This window comes from Ambystoma mexicanum, chromosome 2q (genome assembly GCF_040938575.1).
Source record: "Ambystoma mexicanum isolate Mex_15411 chromosome 2q, UKY_AmexF1_1, whole genome shotgun sequence".
In the NCBI taxonomy this organism is placed as follows: Eukaryota; Metazoa; Chordata; class Amphibia; order Caudata; family Ambystomatidae; genus Ambystoma; species Ambystoma mexicanum.
This window is the reverse complement of record NC_090924.1, coordinates 1,040,412,784-1,040,430,333: the sequence shown is the minus strand read 5'-3', so window position 1 is coordinate 1,040,430,333 and position 17,550 is coordinate 1,040,412,784. Positions and strand designations below refer to the sequence as shown.

At 43.7% G+C, this 17,550-nt stretch overlaps 1 protein-coding gene across 1 annotated transcript in view; it reads left to right on the top strand.

Moving 5' to 3' along the window:
• FAM171A1 (family with sequence similarity 171 member A1) overlaps positions 1 to 17,550 on the top strand; it is a 718,266-nt gene that overhangs the window by 459,932 nt on the left and 240,784 nt on the right. The window contains exon 5 of the mRNA XM_069648403.1: positions 4,296 to 4,472. Coding sequence (XP_069504504.1) covers positions 4,296 to 4,472 — 177 coding nt within the window. The remainder of the gene's footprint in view (positions 1 to 4,295; positions 4,473 to 17,550) is intronic.

The window sequence follows — 17,550 nt, the reverse complement described above, 5'->3', positions numbered from 1 at the left end:
GGGTTAGGTTTGGTACACTACACATGTTCTGCTACGCATTGAAATGTTTTTCAAATGTAGTAACCTGATGTGTAATGTCTTGGTCTTTTGGGATCTGTGTTCATGTCCCAAATCTAAGTGCAAGCAAACTAGAATCTACCTGAGTGTTAACTGCTTTTTTAACTTGCTTTTGTGTGAACTTATTCACTTATTTTAGTGAGTGGTGTGAGAAACCGGAAGGCACTCTCTCACAACCACTCCCGAGGGACCACCTTCTCAGGTGGCCAGGGAAGGGCCATCGCTTTTGGATCCTGACCCTGGGATCACCCGAGTGTAGGATCCTTGAGGATTGGGGAGAGACGGACGGATGGCAAGACATGGTATCCCCCATTTCCCACGTCTGACTTACCCTCCATTCCCTCAGCCTTTATGGGCTACTCCCATTCATGTGAGTATGCACCAAGTACTGAGAAGAGGAAGAAGCAAGTTGGAGTAATGCACACTTCCTATTACAAACACCACTTTAGAATTGGTATGATGAAGAGGGGTATGAAGGTATGCAATACTGACGGCCAGGTATGTCCCATTGATTGGGTTCATCATAGTCCGGCAAGTCCCATTGATTGGGTTCATCCTCGTCAGGCAAGACAAGCCAACGACTCACACCTGGGGCCCCTTAATAGGGCTGAGGTGTATAAAGGGAGGTGGCCCACACCAGCAGAGAGTGTGGAGCCAGCATGTTGTAATGAGACCAGGAGGTCTGAATGCTGGCCAAGATTCCGGAGGACCTGCTGGACAGAGACTGAGAGAGTCGCATGGTGGTTGCAGAACCGGGAGCCCTCGAAACCAAAGGTGGGTAGCTGTAGCTGCTTCAGCTGTGAAGCACGAGGGGCCTTTTCTGCGTCCTTTCAGAGTGCCGGCATGTGCAGAGAAGTGCCTGGCGAGTAAGCTTAGCAGAGGCGGTCTGCTTCCTGGCTGCAGAGAAGGAAAGCGGGAGCAGTGAGGACCGCAGCAGGGAGACGCGAAGAGCCTGGTAAGTGTTGGAAGACCGGACCGCTGCCAGGGAACAGCAGGCAAGTAACGGTCCACGAATCAAAGTAAACAGGAACTATACTGAATACCAAACTGAGTGAGAAGTGCTATTTGAAAAAAGCCAAGGCATATGGAATACAGAGTAAACATTTGATGTTAACCAGACATAGTGCATGTCAGACTGTATAAGAAGCACTATGAGCAAAAGGAAAGCAGATGAAAAATTGAACACCCGAGTTTGAAAATAACCAATGTGGGAAAGAAATAGAAGTCTATGGTGAAACAAAAGAATGATGCAGAAAAGTCTTACACTAACCAAAGAGAACATAAATGTGAGATTTTAGGAACTCGAAGCAAAAGAGCCTGTGAAAGAGTCAACCATGGCCAAGGGGGAACTTATGGTTGCATGACCTGTAACCAGTGGACTGTATGGTCTGATAACTGTGCCTAGACCAGGGAGTTCCCCACTGTGAAGATAGGGCATCGCAAAGTATGTCGAGGAGCAGAGGTTTCCCAGTTGCGCGACCTGCGATGGGTGGACAGTGTCGACCGACAACTGGTTTTAGACCAGGAAGCCCTAAATGGTGACAAGCAAAGAATATTGTTAAAGAACCACTTAGAACTGTGAATTAAACACTAAAGCAAGCCTGAAGGTGGGTCAAGTGGACCTATTGTTTTCTTGTATTGAACAATAGAACTTGGTGCTGCGGTTAAAACTTGGGGAAGGGAACCCTGAGAATCGAAGGAACACAGAAAAGCTGTCTTAGGAATGGGAATCCCAAGACCTTTTGTGTGAACTGTGATATGTTGAACTTGGGGAAGGGTACTTCAAGAACTGGCAGAACCTTTACAAGGCAAACAACTATTGGAACTGTTTAAAACCTGGTATAGAGAGTCCAAGAAGAACTTTAAGCCAAGACTTTACTTTTGAGCACTATTTCTATTCACTAAGAAGAACCCTACACCCTGTTTATTTCTAGATATGAGGGCAAGCATAGGTTTTGACACACAGAATTTTGATTTGGACTTTCAGGCACTGCATTTATGTAGGGAAATCCCCACCATAGTTATAGGGCAAGTTAGGCTTTGCACAATCCTGATACTGAATATAGGTTCAACTGTTGAATTGATACCATGCCTGTCTCACAGTGGAAGGATATAATGTCTGGTTTCCTTTTATACTCTCTGGTACGGTCGTGTTATATTATGTTGAGGTTTCATTAGGTTTGCTTTAAATGTCTAATGTCCAAGCACCTTGAAGCAGCCATAAGGCAGCAGGTAGCAATCCCCTAAACAACCAAAAAAAGGACAGGAGGTAAACCTGAAAATTGAATCTGTCAACTAGACCCTACCCTCCTGTTTTGACCTAACATTATATCATGCCATCTATCAACATGACACCGTAACTGCCCCCAGGGTGAGAAGGCTAGATAAAGGTTGGACTATGTTAACTGCCATAAGCATCCTGCCTCTGCCTAAGAGAATTCCGGCCTCAACACAACTGTAACCGTTCTAATAGAGGTCCTACCAGGACTCGAAACTCCATGAAGGCCAGAAGGAGGACTTTTGCTCCCAGGGAAGCATGGTCTAAATCCCATTCTATTTTTAAATGTGCACTTAATCCCTTCCAGCTTTCCCATTCATAAGAACCTAGCCTTGGCTGAGGGGAGGACATAGTAGGATTTACACGCTGTGTTTCTTGGGCATGGTTTCAACATGGCTTGGCTCATCATGACACTTTGGAAGGCTCACAAGCCTGACCACTGCTGAGCCAAAGGCGGTCTTTGTGTCATTTTGCACTCTGCCCAGAAGCACAAGCCTAGAGTTTTGGTCAAGTATATAAAAATATTTGTGGTAACCATGACAAATGAGGAAATCCAAAAATGTTTGAGGTGTTTTGTTTGCTTTTTCAGGGAGTTTTTGCAAACGTAGCAAACATCTGACATACCACCCCTCTGAAAATGTTGAAAAGGGAAGCTAGTAGAAGGATTTTACCATCTGTTTTCTTGGACCTGGTTTCAACATGCCCAGGTTTATTAAGCAGTGAGTAAATTCCAGACATACCTGCTCGTTTGGCTGACTCCTTTCTCCAGCTCTCTCCTTTCGGCACTGGCACCCTACAGAGTACAGTTTGAGTCCCACCATAAATGTGGTCCAATTGTGCACATAGCTCTGCCACATTTTCGTTCTCGGTCCTTCCCCAACATCTTATCTACCCCTGCCCTCATCCCAACTATCAACCCGACTTTGCTCCTCCCCACCACTACTGAATGTTCTGTCATACTCCTCGTTTGCCTCTGACAGGCAAAGCTCTTAGACGCCATAACCTATGGCAGGAACTGCTATACAAATGCAAGTTAACATACATGAGTTTGCTTATGTCCACAGTGGCAAGAGTCTTCGTGCCTGATTCACAGAAAATTTTCCTATGGAATTGCGCCAATGTAAAATGCTCCTGTGAATCAGGCCCTTAATGAGGATCTTCTCCACTTCATCACTCTTGATGGTCTTTCAGGCACCAGTACCTTCACGTCTCCATTGCTCCCTGGATTGTGTTTTATCACTCCGAAAGTTGATTTTAAGACTAACTAAGCATGGGAAGGGATTCGCAGGTTTTGATCCTGGACCACCATCGCATGTGATGTCACTTCCCTCCACTACTTGTTTTGCAGGATTTACGATGCAAGTCCAATCGACCTACAGCTTGCCAATTTACACTCTATTGAGCTCTCTGATGAGCCTCCAATCTATCGGAAAATGGCACACACCTTCTCAAATTTAGATTAGCCTTGCTGACCCCGCATTATGCTGTCTGGAAAATCCATTCTTTAGTAAATGTATAAATGCTTGGCCAGACCTTCCCTTCTGAGCTTTTGACCGACCTTAATCTGTATTTGTTACTTTAGTCTGACTGAACTTGCAGGGCCATTGCTTTTCAACTTAGAAACTGTTTATAAACAATATGGGAATGCAACATAGGGGCTCGGGCGGCGCTAGTTCAGGCTCCGTAGGGCATTTTTCTTGAGGAGGATGTGGCGAGGTTGAAAACTCCTGCGGCACCTTGAAGCACGTTTTTGCGTGTATTTGCGGAAAAATCATTTGTATTCCTGGTCACTGGCTGGAAGCGATGCTAACCACCTATGATTTGGATAGGCCTGGTTCTGATTTGATTGTCTATTTAACATGTGTTCAGTCACCAGGGATGCTAGTGTCCTTGCCACTTTTGTGCAGCATTTTGTCTCCTCCGTAACTGTTCTGTTGTAACGTTTGTTTTTGCCCTGTAGGAAACAACACCAGATATGACCTGACTCCTGTGACTGCAGTGAGTGTGCATTTGCTGAACAGCGATGGAACTGAAGTCCAGGTGAACGGCCCCATTCACGTGACAGTGCCTCTGCCCACAAACAGCAACCTGAAGCACAATGCTCATGTTCCTGCCTGGCGATTCGACCAAAAATTTGGTACTTTTTTTGTTGTTCTTCTCAGTGCTATGTATTTTGCCCAGTTTTTATTTAATGAAAAGTAAATGTCGGAATGGGGTTTTTTTGGTGCAAGAAGGCCCAATAAAACCGTAAGGTGCAGGCGCTCCCGTATCCTTGATGTAAACCCATGCATTTACATGCTAGAGATACTCGAGGTATTGAGCTCCATGACTGCTCATGTTTGGGATCTGCTGCAGTTTATGCTTTGGTCAGAACCTTGCCCCTTAAGTGCTAAGGGCGTTTATGTTCGTCCTGAATACCCATAAGTAATCATTGTATGCTCCGCCCAGTCCAGCAGTAAAGACTGGCGTTCAAAACAGCGATTGATTAAACATTTTTTTTATTTTTTAGAAGTCCATGTTTTTCTACGGCCGTATAATTAAATATTTTGGTATTACTTTTTTGTTTTTGGCAAGCAATAGAGACACAAGGTGCTAATTGGAAGGGGAATGCCTCTTATGCACTTTCATAACTCTCTTAAAGCATGTCTTTCTGCGACTGCCTTGCCCATCTTACATTGTAAAATGCATCCTCTTTACAAGGGCATTCTAGATCGTTATATATATTTACAGGCCCTAAACAGAAATCCCTGTCACCTGAAAATCTGCATTAAACCTTGCCACCAAAAACAGCTGTGCTTTGCTTTCCCTGGCACATGGGTGGCATTTGACCATTTCACCAAGAATGTCCCTGCGTTCACTTTTCTTTCATCTGAATAACAAGAAGTTATGCATTGTGTTAAAAAACAGCCCTGCGTTGCTGGTGTTTCCTCTGAACGACCAAAATGTTATGCACTACATGCAAAAACGGCCTTGTCTTTAAATTCACATGAGGTGCAAGGAATTCAACATTGCAACCCGACACAGCTTTTATTTTCCCTTTCATGTGAACAGCAGCGCTCTAAAACACTGCAAATGAAAAATACGGCTTGACTTTTTCTTTTATTCATAGTCAAATCAACCCTGTGCAGGGGGCCCTACCCCTCTGTGTCAATGGACCAACAACAGATGCAAACTCACTCAAAAAGGACAAATTAAAGAATCCCATGACCTACAAAACAGCATTTCAAACGTTAGATGAAATATGGCTTGCACACATGTGAAATAAAGAAATTATTTTTAAAAGCCACTGTGAAAGGATAGCTTTGCTTGCACAGATTGTTTCAGGGAAATATGTTGTGGGTGGGGTTTTGACTAAAGCCATGTACATTGTTTTCCCCCACAAGACTTAAATCACTTTGGAAGAGGCTCAGAATACCAGAAAAAAATGTTTTTTTGAACTCGGGCAGGAAACTTCTCAATTGAAAGCCTTACATCCCACTGGAAGTCGCACCTAAAAGTGAACTATTCTGCAATGACATATGATGCGACTAAGGGCGTTCTAATTCTCTGCTCTGCCAGGCTTTAAGGCAAGGGGCTCAGGTAGGGCAAAGAAAACAAGTGTGGCTAGAGTTTGACCAGGATGTGCGAGTTCCTCCTGCACCCACTACCACGGACAAACTTCAAAGGGTGTAATAAAAATCTTTGGTCACCGGCTGAGCCAGCGGAAGACAGTTGGCTGTGGGGGATGAAGCACCGCCCTCCCATATGTTACAGATACTCCAAATTGACATTAAAGTATTGATTCATTTTAGGCATTTTTCGCAGTACTCAGAATAAGTAGTAATTTTGTTTTCTGCTATTTTTCTGTGCGATTTCCAGGCAGTGGTTTAGAACCTAAGTGTATGTACGTAGGACTTTGTGGACTGAAATGTCCATTAAAAACTAGTTTCACTGATTTTAAAAAGGGTATAAGCATGAGATTTAATGGAAAGATGGAAAATGAGATTATGAACATGCTTAATCATTTGCAGAGTTGTAACTGTTATATATTTTTTATGAAAAGGACAAACATGTGCCTAAGGGTCATGCTACCTTGCACAGAGTTGGCGATCGGCTTACCTAATTCCCTATGACTAACTGAAACTGCATATCTATTTCCTATGGCGGTGGCTAGTATACATCTGAAGTTGGGAAACATAACTCAGTTTTGCTAAAAAGTTTACCTGAGAAACAAAGAACTGTAATAAATGGCAAACTGAGAGATGGTGCTCCCTCCCCTTGAACCAATGATGCCAGGGGGGCGGGGAGAGGAATGGTAGATTGTCCTATCAGAGGATAGGGGTAATCATAGAATACTCCCCCTAGATTGTAAAGTGAGTGTCATTTTGGGTATATAAGGGGGGTACTCTACTAGGTTGAGGAGACGGACACAAGAATCCGGGGGGGGACAGGAGAAGGACAGAGACGAGGTAGCTGAACCATACCAAGGAGAGTGCAGAGACCAGACCCCTTGCCTAGCAGTCCAGAGTTTCCTGAGATCCAACTGGCTTTCAAGAATCCCAAACCAAGGCTTCCTTTGTAGGCAGCAGATAACCCCATTGCAAATCCCATTGAAAGTCATAAATTGCCAGTATAATTCATTCACCTTTCCATAGAAGAATCTGTTAGCCTGTGTATGTAAGCATATTCTTTTGATACATCTATGTTGCCTCTATAAATCCTTTGCATTATTTTGAAGTAAAATCAATTAATTCCCCATTGAAATTCACGTTCAAAATTGTTGCCATTTGAAATCGACAATCTTGTCGAGTGTTTTTAATAATTATAGTCATTAAAGTATTGCCGCAAAAGAATTGGTCTCTGTGTAACGGAAAAACGAATGTACCCATTTATTGTGTGCATTACCCCACAAACTCCTAATTTTCATTTATCCTATTATAAAACCCAAACTGTAGTCCCATTGAGAGCAGTCCCTTTTGCTAGAATCTTACCTGTTATGTGCCTCTGCCTTGTAAACCGATTTTCCGATTATGAACAATACCCTTTCCATAGCTGCCTGTCATTGCAAATCCTGTGTAACGTTTCCTTTTGCGTTTGCTGTTTTTTCTTTCCACGTTGTCCTAGTGTGCTGATTAGTATCCTATAAAATCTATCTTCTCAAGTGTAGCAACACAAATGTCCTTTTCTTTTTTTTAATTCAAAATGTTTGCGTATTTTTTTACAGTTGTTCCCCCTCCCCCAAAAAAAAAGACACGCACGTCCTCCATACTCCAGCCAGATCAAAGTAGAAGGCAAAAAGAATAAGAAGGAAAGAACTGAGAAGTTAGCAGAAGTTTGAACAGATGGGTGTAGAAACTTGAATATGTTTAGGTAAAACATTAGGAAGAACCCTTCACAGTCCTGAACAGTCGTTAATGATTGTGGCTCTTACATCCACTAATGTTTTTGAGAGATCAATGTGCTGTAAAAATTGAGTCACTGCGATAGCCTTTCTTGTCCTCTCTCCCTCCATTTAGCGATTCCACTTCATAGATTTGATGGTCCTCAAACAGATGAGTCATATGAGTAGTTCTTTCTTTCATGAGGCCCTTACAGTTCAAAAGATGTCTGAGTGTTTCTTTTTGTTCTGGCATCTCACAGAAGCGGCAGGATATTGGATATTCCTCCAATTGCTCTTATCTCATTTGTCATCAAGATGTTAAAATGGGCTCTCTAGAATGTATGTCGAGATCGTTTACTCGGGAATCTCTTCAGATATGGTCTTATCATTCAATGTTCTGCTTACTGATGTTGTGTGATGCAGACATGTATCCTCCTGCTTTCTCCTGTGTTTTTATCCAGTCCAGAGTTTCCATTTTTGTTGCCACTTTTGTCGGGTTGTTTTTAAGTCCTTCTTCCGAGGATCCTATTTCATCCAGTAAATAGTTGTTTTTCTGTAGCCAAACTTTCAATACCTTAGAATTTGGATCATACAATGCTTTCTTAATAATATTGAAGATATTCCGACTCTCTGGGAGAATTATTTTTCTGAAAAGCATCAGTCAATTTCTATCAACCATAGCCTGCAGCAACAGAATACACAATTCTCTTCTGATTAGGGTCATAGGTGTTGATGATGGTAGATTCAAAAGATGTCTCCAGAATTGGCTTTCAAGTTTCTGCCACAGACCCTCTGGTAGGTTCAAGAAAGCCTCAGCTCCATAGGTCAAGGAGGGAATCACCTTCGTCTGATAGCATTGGAGAATTGGCATCATTGAATATCGACAAATTTCCTTTCAATTGTCTGATTGAGTTGTCAATTTTTTGACTTTGTCCCATAAGCTTTTTGTGCATATTTACTTCAGTGGGATTATTGCTCATAAGAACTCCCAAATATTTGAATTCCAACACTGTCTGGATTTCTACACCCTCCAGATGCCACGTGAAGTTGACATTTGTCTTAGCAGCTCTTTGGAAAGACATTATCTTTGTTTTTGTCGTATTCATTTCCAAGTTGTTGTTTCCGATGAACCTCAGATTGTCCAACTGCCGTTGCAGACCTATTGGTGTTTGATCTAGAAGAATTAGATCATCTGCGTATAATAAACGTGATATTGAAATGCCACCCAGGCTCGGCGGAATAGATCTCACTGAATTCTCTGTATCTTTAAAGTCCCAAAGATATAGAGGTAAACAGGGTGGGGGCCAACGGGCAACCCTGTTTAACCCGTCTTGATATCTGAATGGGTCTTGAGAGAGTTCCTTGGTGGTTCAAAATGACTGAGGTTGATGTTTCAGTGTGTAACGCCTGGATTTGTTCTAAGATGTTTCTGAGACAGTCTTTGGCCTCCAATTATTTCCACAACAGCTCACGGTTGACCTGTTCGAAACCTTGGATCAGGTCCACGAAGCCATATAAATTTGTGGTCCGCCTTCCTTTGTTTTGCCTTTTAGGATGTTAATCAGGAATATGTTGGGCCAAGTCCCGGCGTTCTTAACAAAACCTGACTGAAATGGGTCTGTGATGTTCTTATCGTTTGCCCAATTTTGAAAGCAATGTAGTAGGATAGAGCGGTATGCAATGATACAATTGCGGCAAAAGTGTTGACTGAACAAAAAATCCCGGGAAAAATGCTGTGGTTTAACCCATTAAAGGTATGCCCCATTACACTATTTAAGAGGAGCAGGGTTTGTGGGGGTGTCCCCCGCTACCCCTAAATGGTATAATGGGTCTGGGGGTTGCGGGGGATCCCCCCCCGCATCCTTTACATGGATTGCGGCAGCAAAATCGCAGCCTTTTTGCCGCAATATTTTATGTTCACGGCCATTTCTGCAGCAATTGTATTTAATTAATTTACACATGGAACCGATAGAGCCATATCGTTTTCCGATGACGTCTAATAACGTTATTGGTCTGTCTCGGAAAAGGGTGTTTTTTTCAAATTGTAAATCATGTTGGTTTACGTGACTTCATAAATATAGGGTTTTTTTTGGATATTCCCTTGGGCCATTCTTATATATTGGAACTACAATGGCTTTCTTCCAAGTCAAAGGAAGTGTTTTCGTTCGAATAATGTTCTTAATTACTGCATGGATGAAAACCGCCCATTCTGCTGGTGACTGTTTCAAGTGAGCCTTTGCTAAACCCTCCGGCCCTGGGGCCCTCGAACTGTTCAGTTTTCGGATTTTCGTTACGATAGTTGTTATATCGCACAGCAGATCCCACTGTAGTTCGCTTAGCTTGTGATTTGATTGGGCTTATTTATTGGGATTTTTGAAGTATGTTATGAAATGTTCTGTCCATTTCTCTTCGCCCACATAATTATGCAGTACGTTAGTTGAGCCGGTTGTTAGGCCCTTTATGATTGACCAAAATTCTCTCGATTTGCATCCGTTTAGCAATCTTAACATTTGTTCTGCATCTGCTTGGTAAAGACCAGCTTTGTAGGATCCTAACCAATTTTTGTAGGATTTTTTTACTTCTTGCTGTTTCCAAATCCTTTTTATCTTTAGTTTTGTTAGCTAAGCGATTTGCCTTTCTCACTTTCTTCCTCTCTTCCACCAAATGTCCTTTTATTCTGTCCCTTAGCAGCTCTGAGTAGTGTGCGAGTAATAATCAAATGGGTTTTCATTTTCTTTTCTAGCTTCCCATCTTGGGGTGGTGGGCTTTATTCCAAATCAGAGTTTTCTCTCTCTATCCTTACTCCTTGCCACTGCCTTCCATTCAAAGGAATTAAGTTAGCAGATTTTTTGGCGGCGAGTGCTGCAGGGGGGAGTACTAAACCTTGGTGCTATCACTTAAATAAAAAACTTTCTTTTTCCTGTTTTGCCATTAAAGAGCTGTGTGAACTGTGATAGGATATCTTCACCTAAATGTTTAGTAGGAATCGTTGCATTTGTGTTGCCACGACATTGGGGGCTGTTGTAAAATTGTTTTAATTTTTCTTTTTCATTAAACCATAAATTAATAAATATCTTATTGATACACACCGGCCTCATTCTTAGTCCAATGTGACACAGGGTGTTTGTAATGGTTGGGTGCGGGACGGGTTGGAGGCCTACTCAGAAAGAATCCGTAGTATAATAAAAATATGCGTTTTTATTGCGCGCCACATTCATTATCTGGGAATGAGTCCCTGGCTGGAGTGTGCCGCATTATAAAACCGGGACAATATATCCAAATAAATTGGACATCTTTGTACAGCATATTAATATGTTGATCTCTGTGGCACCACGTAGAGTTATGCCGATCACCGCAGTACATTCATTCCTCTACACCAGCTCAAAATCACATTACAAAGTGTAGAGAAATGCGTGGAAAATCTTATTATCTTTATTCGAATATTTAAAGTTTGCTATTGCATGTGTTTTGCATATAAATTGTGAGGTATGAGCGTGTTTTGTGCAACTTGGTGCCTAATAGTCCTCTGCACTCACCCCCTGGGCTCCTTCTAAAACCAAACCCTCTGAATGAATTTAGTCAAGTTGTATTTCTTTGTACGTACATTTTGACACAAAAATAAACAGATGGATTTGCAGCAAACCCGTGCAAGGACCCAAAAGCATGGTTCTGTGTTTTTTTTTTATTATTTTTATTTTTTATAAAAGTGCCATAATGTAGGTACAAAAAATAGTGATATACCTTTTGGTGACTGAGCCATGTGGTAACGTTTTTCGAAATCGGTACAAGTTTGAATGGGAACAAAATTCTGCTTGTGGCTACAACCCGAAGTGCTGGACACGATTGCAGCACACATTTGCAAGGAGCATCATCATGCAAATATGTCCTTTTTTTTATTTTTTCTAAAGTGTGTTTAGAAGTACAAAAAATTGCGATATAACTTTGGTGCCTGGGCAATGGGCCTGGCCCTGAGAAAGGAGAAATGTACTTATTGGGGCGTGCAGCATGGCCAAAGCCCTAGGTTTAAAGGTTTTGTGTCATATTTCTGCCTTTTGTTGGACACCTTCAAAATGTAATTTTTTTTTTTGGGGCGATTTTGGTGGCCTGCAAAAAGCGGTGATATCACAACCCTCTGCCCCCCACCCTAGCTGGCGGGAGGACTATTAGAAACAGGGGGTCTTCACCCCCTGGTCTCCCTTCCTCACCTCTCCCCGCCTCCCTCCCCATCTAAACACACAAACACAGACGTACACAAACACTCACACGCACACAAGCACTTGCCTGTTCTTCCACGACGACTCTTCCTGGTCCTGACGTGCCGGTCAGCTCCTGCACAGACTTGTGTGTGGAAGGGGATTAACAGTTTGATTTAGAAATACTGCTCTGTGCGGTCAGAGCGGTCTTTATAAATCGGTCTTTTTCTATTAGATTAATGGGAAAAGACTGAAGACCAGTTTACATGGGGAAAACAACTTCTGCGTGCGGCTGCAGCCTGACATGCTGGATGGGATTGCAGCAAGCCTGCGCGAGGAGCATCAGCAAGGACCTGAAAGCATGATTTTGCAAATCTGTCCTGTTACTTTTTTGAAAGTGACAAAAAATAGTGATGTAACTTTGGTGCCTGGACAGTGGGCCTGGCCCTCGGCAAGGACAAATGTCTACTCTGATTTGCCTATTGTGAAATGTGGCATGGCCGAAGCCCATGCCCCATGGATTGTGGAAACTGCCCATTGGTCACTTTATAAGGGTATAGTGTACACTGAACTAGGATGCAGGGTAGGTGCCGTGGATAACAGGGCTGGTTTGGTGGGGGTCATGGTCGAGCCTCATGCCATAGGCAATTCAACCATGACTTGCATCCCCACCATGACTAGGACTTGAATCCCCAGCATGCGCTGCTGATAATGACACACATCCGTATGTTTGTTAAAGGAGGTTTACACTTCTTTCATATATGTTGGGGAATTATTAATAACTTGTATACAGTGATGTAAAATCATGAAACATTTTCACTCAAAAAAATCTTTGAAATTCACAGAAAAAACTTTGTTAAAGGGACGTTATGGTTACAATTAAAACTGAAAAACCCCAGAAATTTGCCAGTTATGGTAAGATAAGCAACCATAACTCGTGCACCTCCATGCACTGCTAAGACTAAAACCAGGACATCAAAGATTATACATCATTTAGTGGGTGCCTCCTGGGTGGCTAAGAAGCCTGCTACTACTAAATCAGACAATGTTTCTGCAAAGACCGCCCACCCCACCAAGCCATGCCTCTGGAGTGATTCAAGGTAAAGAGAGGATAGTATGAAAATAAATTGAGAGCCCTCGATCTAGCACATGATTCAAATGTGATTTATTGCAAAATACTAGTGCATCCAAATGGAAACTAAACCTGTATTTACTGAACAACGTTTTGGAGCAGGAACTCCTTACACCATGCGTGCCGTCCCTTGGCTGGGACATTGTCAAGTGAAATTCACTTCCACATAGACGGGCACAATTAAAAAAAAAAATAATAATAATAATAATGCTAATGGCCCAAGATTATATTATAGTTAACATGTCTTAAGCTTGGCACAAACGGGAACATTCTAAGCAGTGTACTATTTATAATTCAGATACCATCTTTTACCAAAGTACTACATAGGAAAGTTTCACAAGTAGTGATATGACGCACGAGTAGCTGTTTACTGTTTTAAACAATGTACTCATTGTTATGAACTATTCTAAAATGCCAATATCACAGACTACCTGCCATGGCCAGTGGGCATGGCCACCCTATATTTTAAAACACTAGCAACCCATCGCTCAAAGACATTGGTGCTCTTCTCTCACATGGAGCTCCTGGGCTCCCCAGCTAAGCCTCTGCCCGCACTGCCAGTCTCCTCCGTCATTCGACCGATGAAGCGAGTGTCCGTTTCTGTTTTTGTGCCACTTTCGTTTCCTGTCCCACCCCTGCTGACTCACACTGACTTAGCCCTTGCTACCCTTCACCTCTCCATCTCCAACACCCTCGCCCCTGCCGTGTGGATCACCATGAAGTCTGCTTGCAAGTGTAATAGCTAGTTTGATTCTGACCTAGCCCCTCTGAAACGCAAGTGCAGCGATGCGGAACAAAAGTGGCAGTCTTCTAGCACATCCTCTACTTTACAATCCTACTGCAGTCGCCACTTCTCTTCTATTCTATTGCAGGCCCTCTGCATGGCATTGGCCTCCTATTTTAGAACCCAAACCCAAGACATCCTGTCCTCACTCTCCTCTACTCCACTCCCACCTCCCCCACTTGCTCTCAGGCCTTCCTTGGCCCCCTATCTCCTTCCCTTCTACTCTCCTCCTTCTCACCTATTGCACCGGATGAGGTCTCTGTTAGTCTGCTTTATGAAAGTTTCCTCCAAACAGGTGTTTCCCTGCTCCTCCAGAACTATCAAGGGCAACATTGCCTCACTCCCTCCTTCCTTGGCTGAGTGCTGCAACCACTCCTTTGCCACTGGCTCCTTCCGACTACCCCTCAAGCACTCCCGTGTGCACCCTCTCGTAAAAAGCCACCGGCTGGCCTTCCTGCCCAGCTAACGATCGCCCTGTCTCCACTACCCCCTTCCTGGGCAAACTCTGGGGAATTTGGCCATCTCCCAACTAATCCACCACACTGAATCTGTTGGTTGTCTCCAAAACTACAAGTCTGGGTTCATAGAAGCCAAAGGCATGTAAACTGCTCTTCGGAACAACTGTGATGACTTGCTCTCAAACCTCGACTCCAACTCTCCTTCCGTTCTCCTCGATCTGTCCTCTGCCTTCCACGCGGTCAATCATGCCACCCTCATAAAGCGGCTTTGTGATACCCTTGGCGTCACAGACCGGGCACTGGATTGGTTGATCTCCTTCCTATCTGATCGACCCTCCCATGTTCAACTGGGCCCTTTCCTCTCCTCCACCTCACTCTCTACCTGCAGTGCCCCTCACGGTCTATCTCTCGCCGTGGCTTTTTAACATTTGCCCCTCTTGCCCCTCTTGCCCACTTGGTCCCAACCTTCTCGCCTCACTTCCAGTGTTAAGCTGATGACACACAGATCTCCTTTTAAGCTTCTCTCCTCTACCTCATCTCCTTCCTCTCTCATTCCCGATTGTCTGACTGCTATCCAGGCATGGTGTGCTGCTAACTATCTTTGACTTAACGCCAACAAGACTGAAATCCTTCTGATTGGGACTCCTGCCCCCTCATTCCCGCCTTCACTCTGCCGCCCTCCATGGGTCCCCTCCTGTCACCCTCGAGTGAGGCTAAAAACCTTCAAATCTTCTCTCCTTCTCACCTCACATCGCTCACCTTGCCAAGAAGGCCCACTTTCAGCTTCACCTCCTCAGAGACATTCTCCCCCAGAAACTCAATGTCTCCAGGGGTCTGATTCTCTCCAGGCTGGACTACTGCAACAACCTCTTCCTCAATCTGTCTCTTTCCTCCCTCTACCCGGTTCAACTAATTCAAAATAGGACTGCGAGACTTGTCCTTGTCCTCAAGCCGAGGGATCACATCTCTCCGGCCCTTCAATATCTCGACTGGCTCCCGGTGGCTTCAAGGATCAAATTCAAAACCCTCTGCTTCATCCACAAGGCTTTCTGGGGCCTGGGACCTTGCTACATCTAACTATCTCTCCCTAAATATTTCCCTGCTGGAGCCATTCGGTCTTCTAGCTCCAGCTCTCTTCAGATCAGACCTTTTTCCAAGCAAAGAGTGAGAGTAGATCTTTCATCAGCAGGAGTCTCCCTCTGGAATGGCCTCCCTGCCCCGCTCTGACTTGAGCTGAATCTCCTTAAGTTCCGGAAGCTTTTCTAGACCCTCCTTTTCCTTCCCTCTCCCCCTCCCCTGCTAATGTTCCCCTGCCTGTCCGACTGGTTGCCTGGTCCCTTTATGAATCTTACAGGACACCAGGCCCTCCTCAACCAGTCTACCCCAGCAACCCCAATAAGCAGCACTTGCCATCTGGCACCCTTCCTTGACTAGCCTATTGAGTCTGGTACACCCCGTCCTCGCACTTAGTTTACAAACCCTCACCCCTGGCCTCCCCTTAGCACTTGCCTAGCCCTTCAGACCTCCCCTCCCTCCTGTTCTTCCCCCACTCCCTATCCTATTTCCTCCGCCCTGACTGGCCTCCCCCCGCACACTTCTTGTTACTGCGCGTGCAAAAATCCAAAATGTCACAAGGCCAAGTAGGACTGTTATTGTTTTTCCCCCCATGTCCCCGTCATTCCCTTTTGCATTGTTGCACCTGGAAACACCATTTGCTGTATAGGCACCTTACAAATACTCAATACATAAATCCATGCAGTATCCGGGACCGACCCTGCTTAGATTCAAAGCGAGGAAGGGGCTGGCCCCCCTCCGCCATGTTTCTCTAAGTGGTCTTGTAACTTGGACTCATATATTAGGCAATATTATATTATTATATGGCCTGAGGGTGTTGGTGATTTTTCACCCGCAGCGTCACTGTAGCTGTACAAATATCAATATGATTTTCTTTTTTCTAGCTGCGGGTACAGTACTACAGATACCCTTGGATGCCTGTAGTCATATTAAAGCTGCAAATATTGGAAACACTGCCAGAAGTAAAATGGTTTCTTCAAGTGTCGCACTCCTCTGTGCCTACTCCCCATACACCCATGATGGCCTCCTCAACCCTCCCACCCCCACAACACATTCTGTTTCCGAGATTAAGTTTGCTTTGAAATGGCAGCTATATGTGGCTATTCGGACTATAGCTGAGGCTACAAGACAATCTTTGTGTTGCAAACTCAGTCCTTAGATCCCTTCCAACTCCCAAATTTCACTTGGTGTCCTCTTACCCCCACTCTCCCCCACACCGACCTTTAAACCGATGAAATTTGCAAAGGTTTTTGGACCTTCAAATGCCTTTTCTCCAGAGTTTCATTTTCCGATACCCTCGGCTATATCTGCGGCTATCTCACATCATGCAAAAACAAAGATGGCAGCGGTTTCATTTCTAAAAACACCCGGTTTTGGCAATTTCTTTTACCCGAGATATAGCCATCTATTTTGGAGAAAGGGGCTCTCATTTCACCATCAAATATTTTAAAAACTACTGGAAGGAATAATGCCAAACCACAAACGCCTCACACTTCGTGCCAAAGTTATTTCGACCTGGTCCCAATCTGCAGAGTGGTTTTGGCTGTGCGGTCCGGCAAACATTGACCTTTCTTGTCTATGGGAAAATGAATGGGAACTAGGCTGCAACTTTGTTTTTGTTTTTTGTTTTGTTTTTTTTGGTTTTTTTTGGGTTTGTTTTTTCTTAAAAACATGTTTTTAATAACGTTATTAACGACTCTATACCAAACGTTGCAGTCAGTGGGAAAGCGGCAGTATGTCCCTAATTGACTTCAAACTCTCTGCTGAATCCGTCGCACGAGTCAAATGTTATTAGTAATTCATTTTTTCGAGATTCCATCTCACCTTAACTATAGGGCAGTGACCGCAAGCCAAGGACACAAAAAAAACCATTTCCCAAATGTCAAGTTGAAATGACGTTTATTAAAGATGACACTTATCAAAAAGGCAGGCAGGGTAACGCATTTTGCACTTTCACAGTGCTTGTTCACACAAATTAATTGTGGGCAAACATCAATTTAAAAAAGCTGAAGTCCTTTTACTTTCACCATGATCACAACACAATAGCTATATGTGTGCTATACAGGCAGACATCCTTATACTCGGTTCTTTGCATGAACTCTCCATGTAATCCTGAAAACTGGTCCAGTCATGGCTAAGGGTCACAGACCATGGCAACACTGTGTTGTGATTAGGATGTTGAATAAACAAAAACAAACCATTGTAAGATATCCAC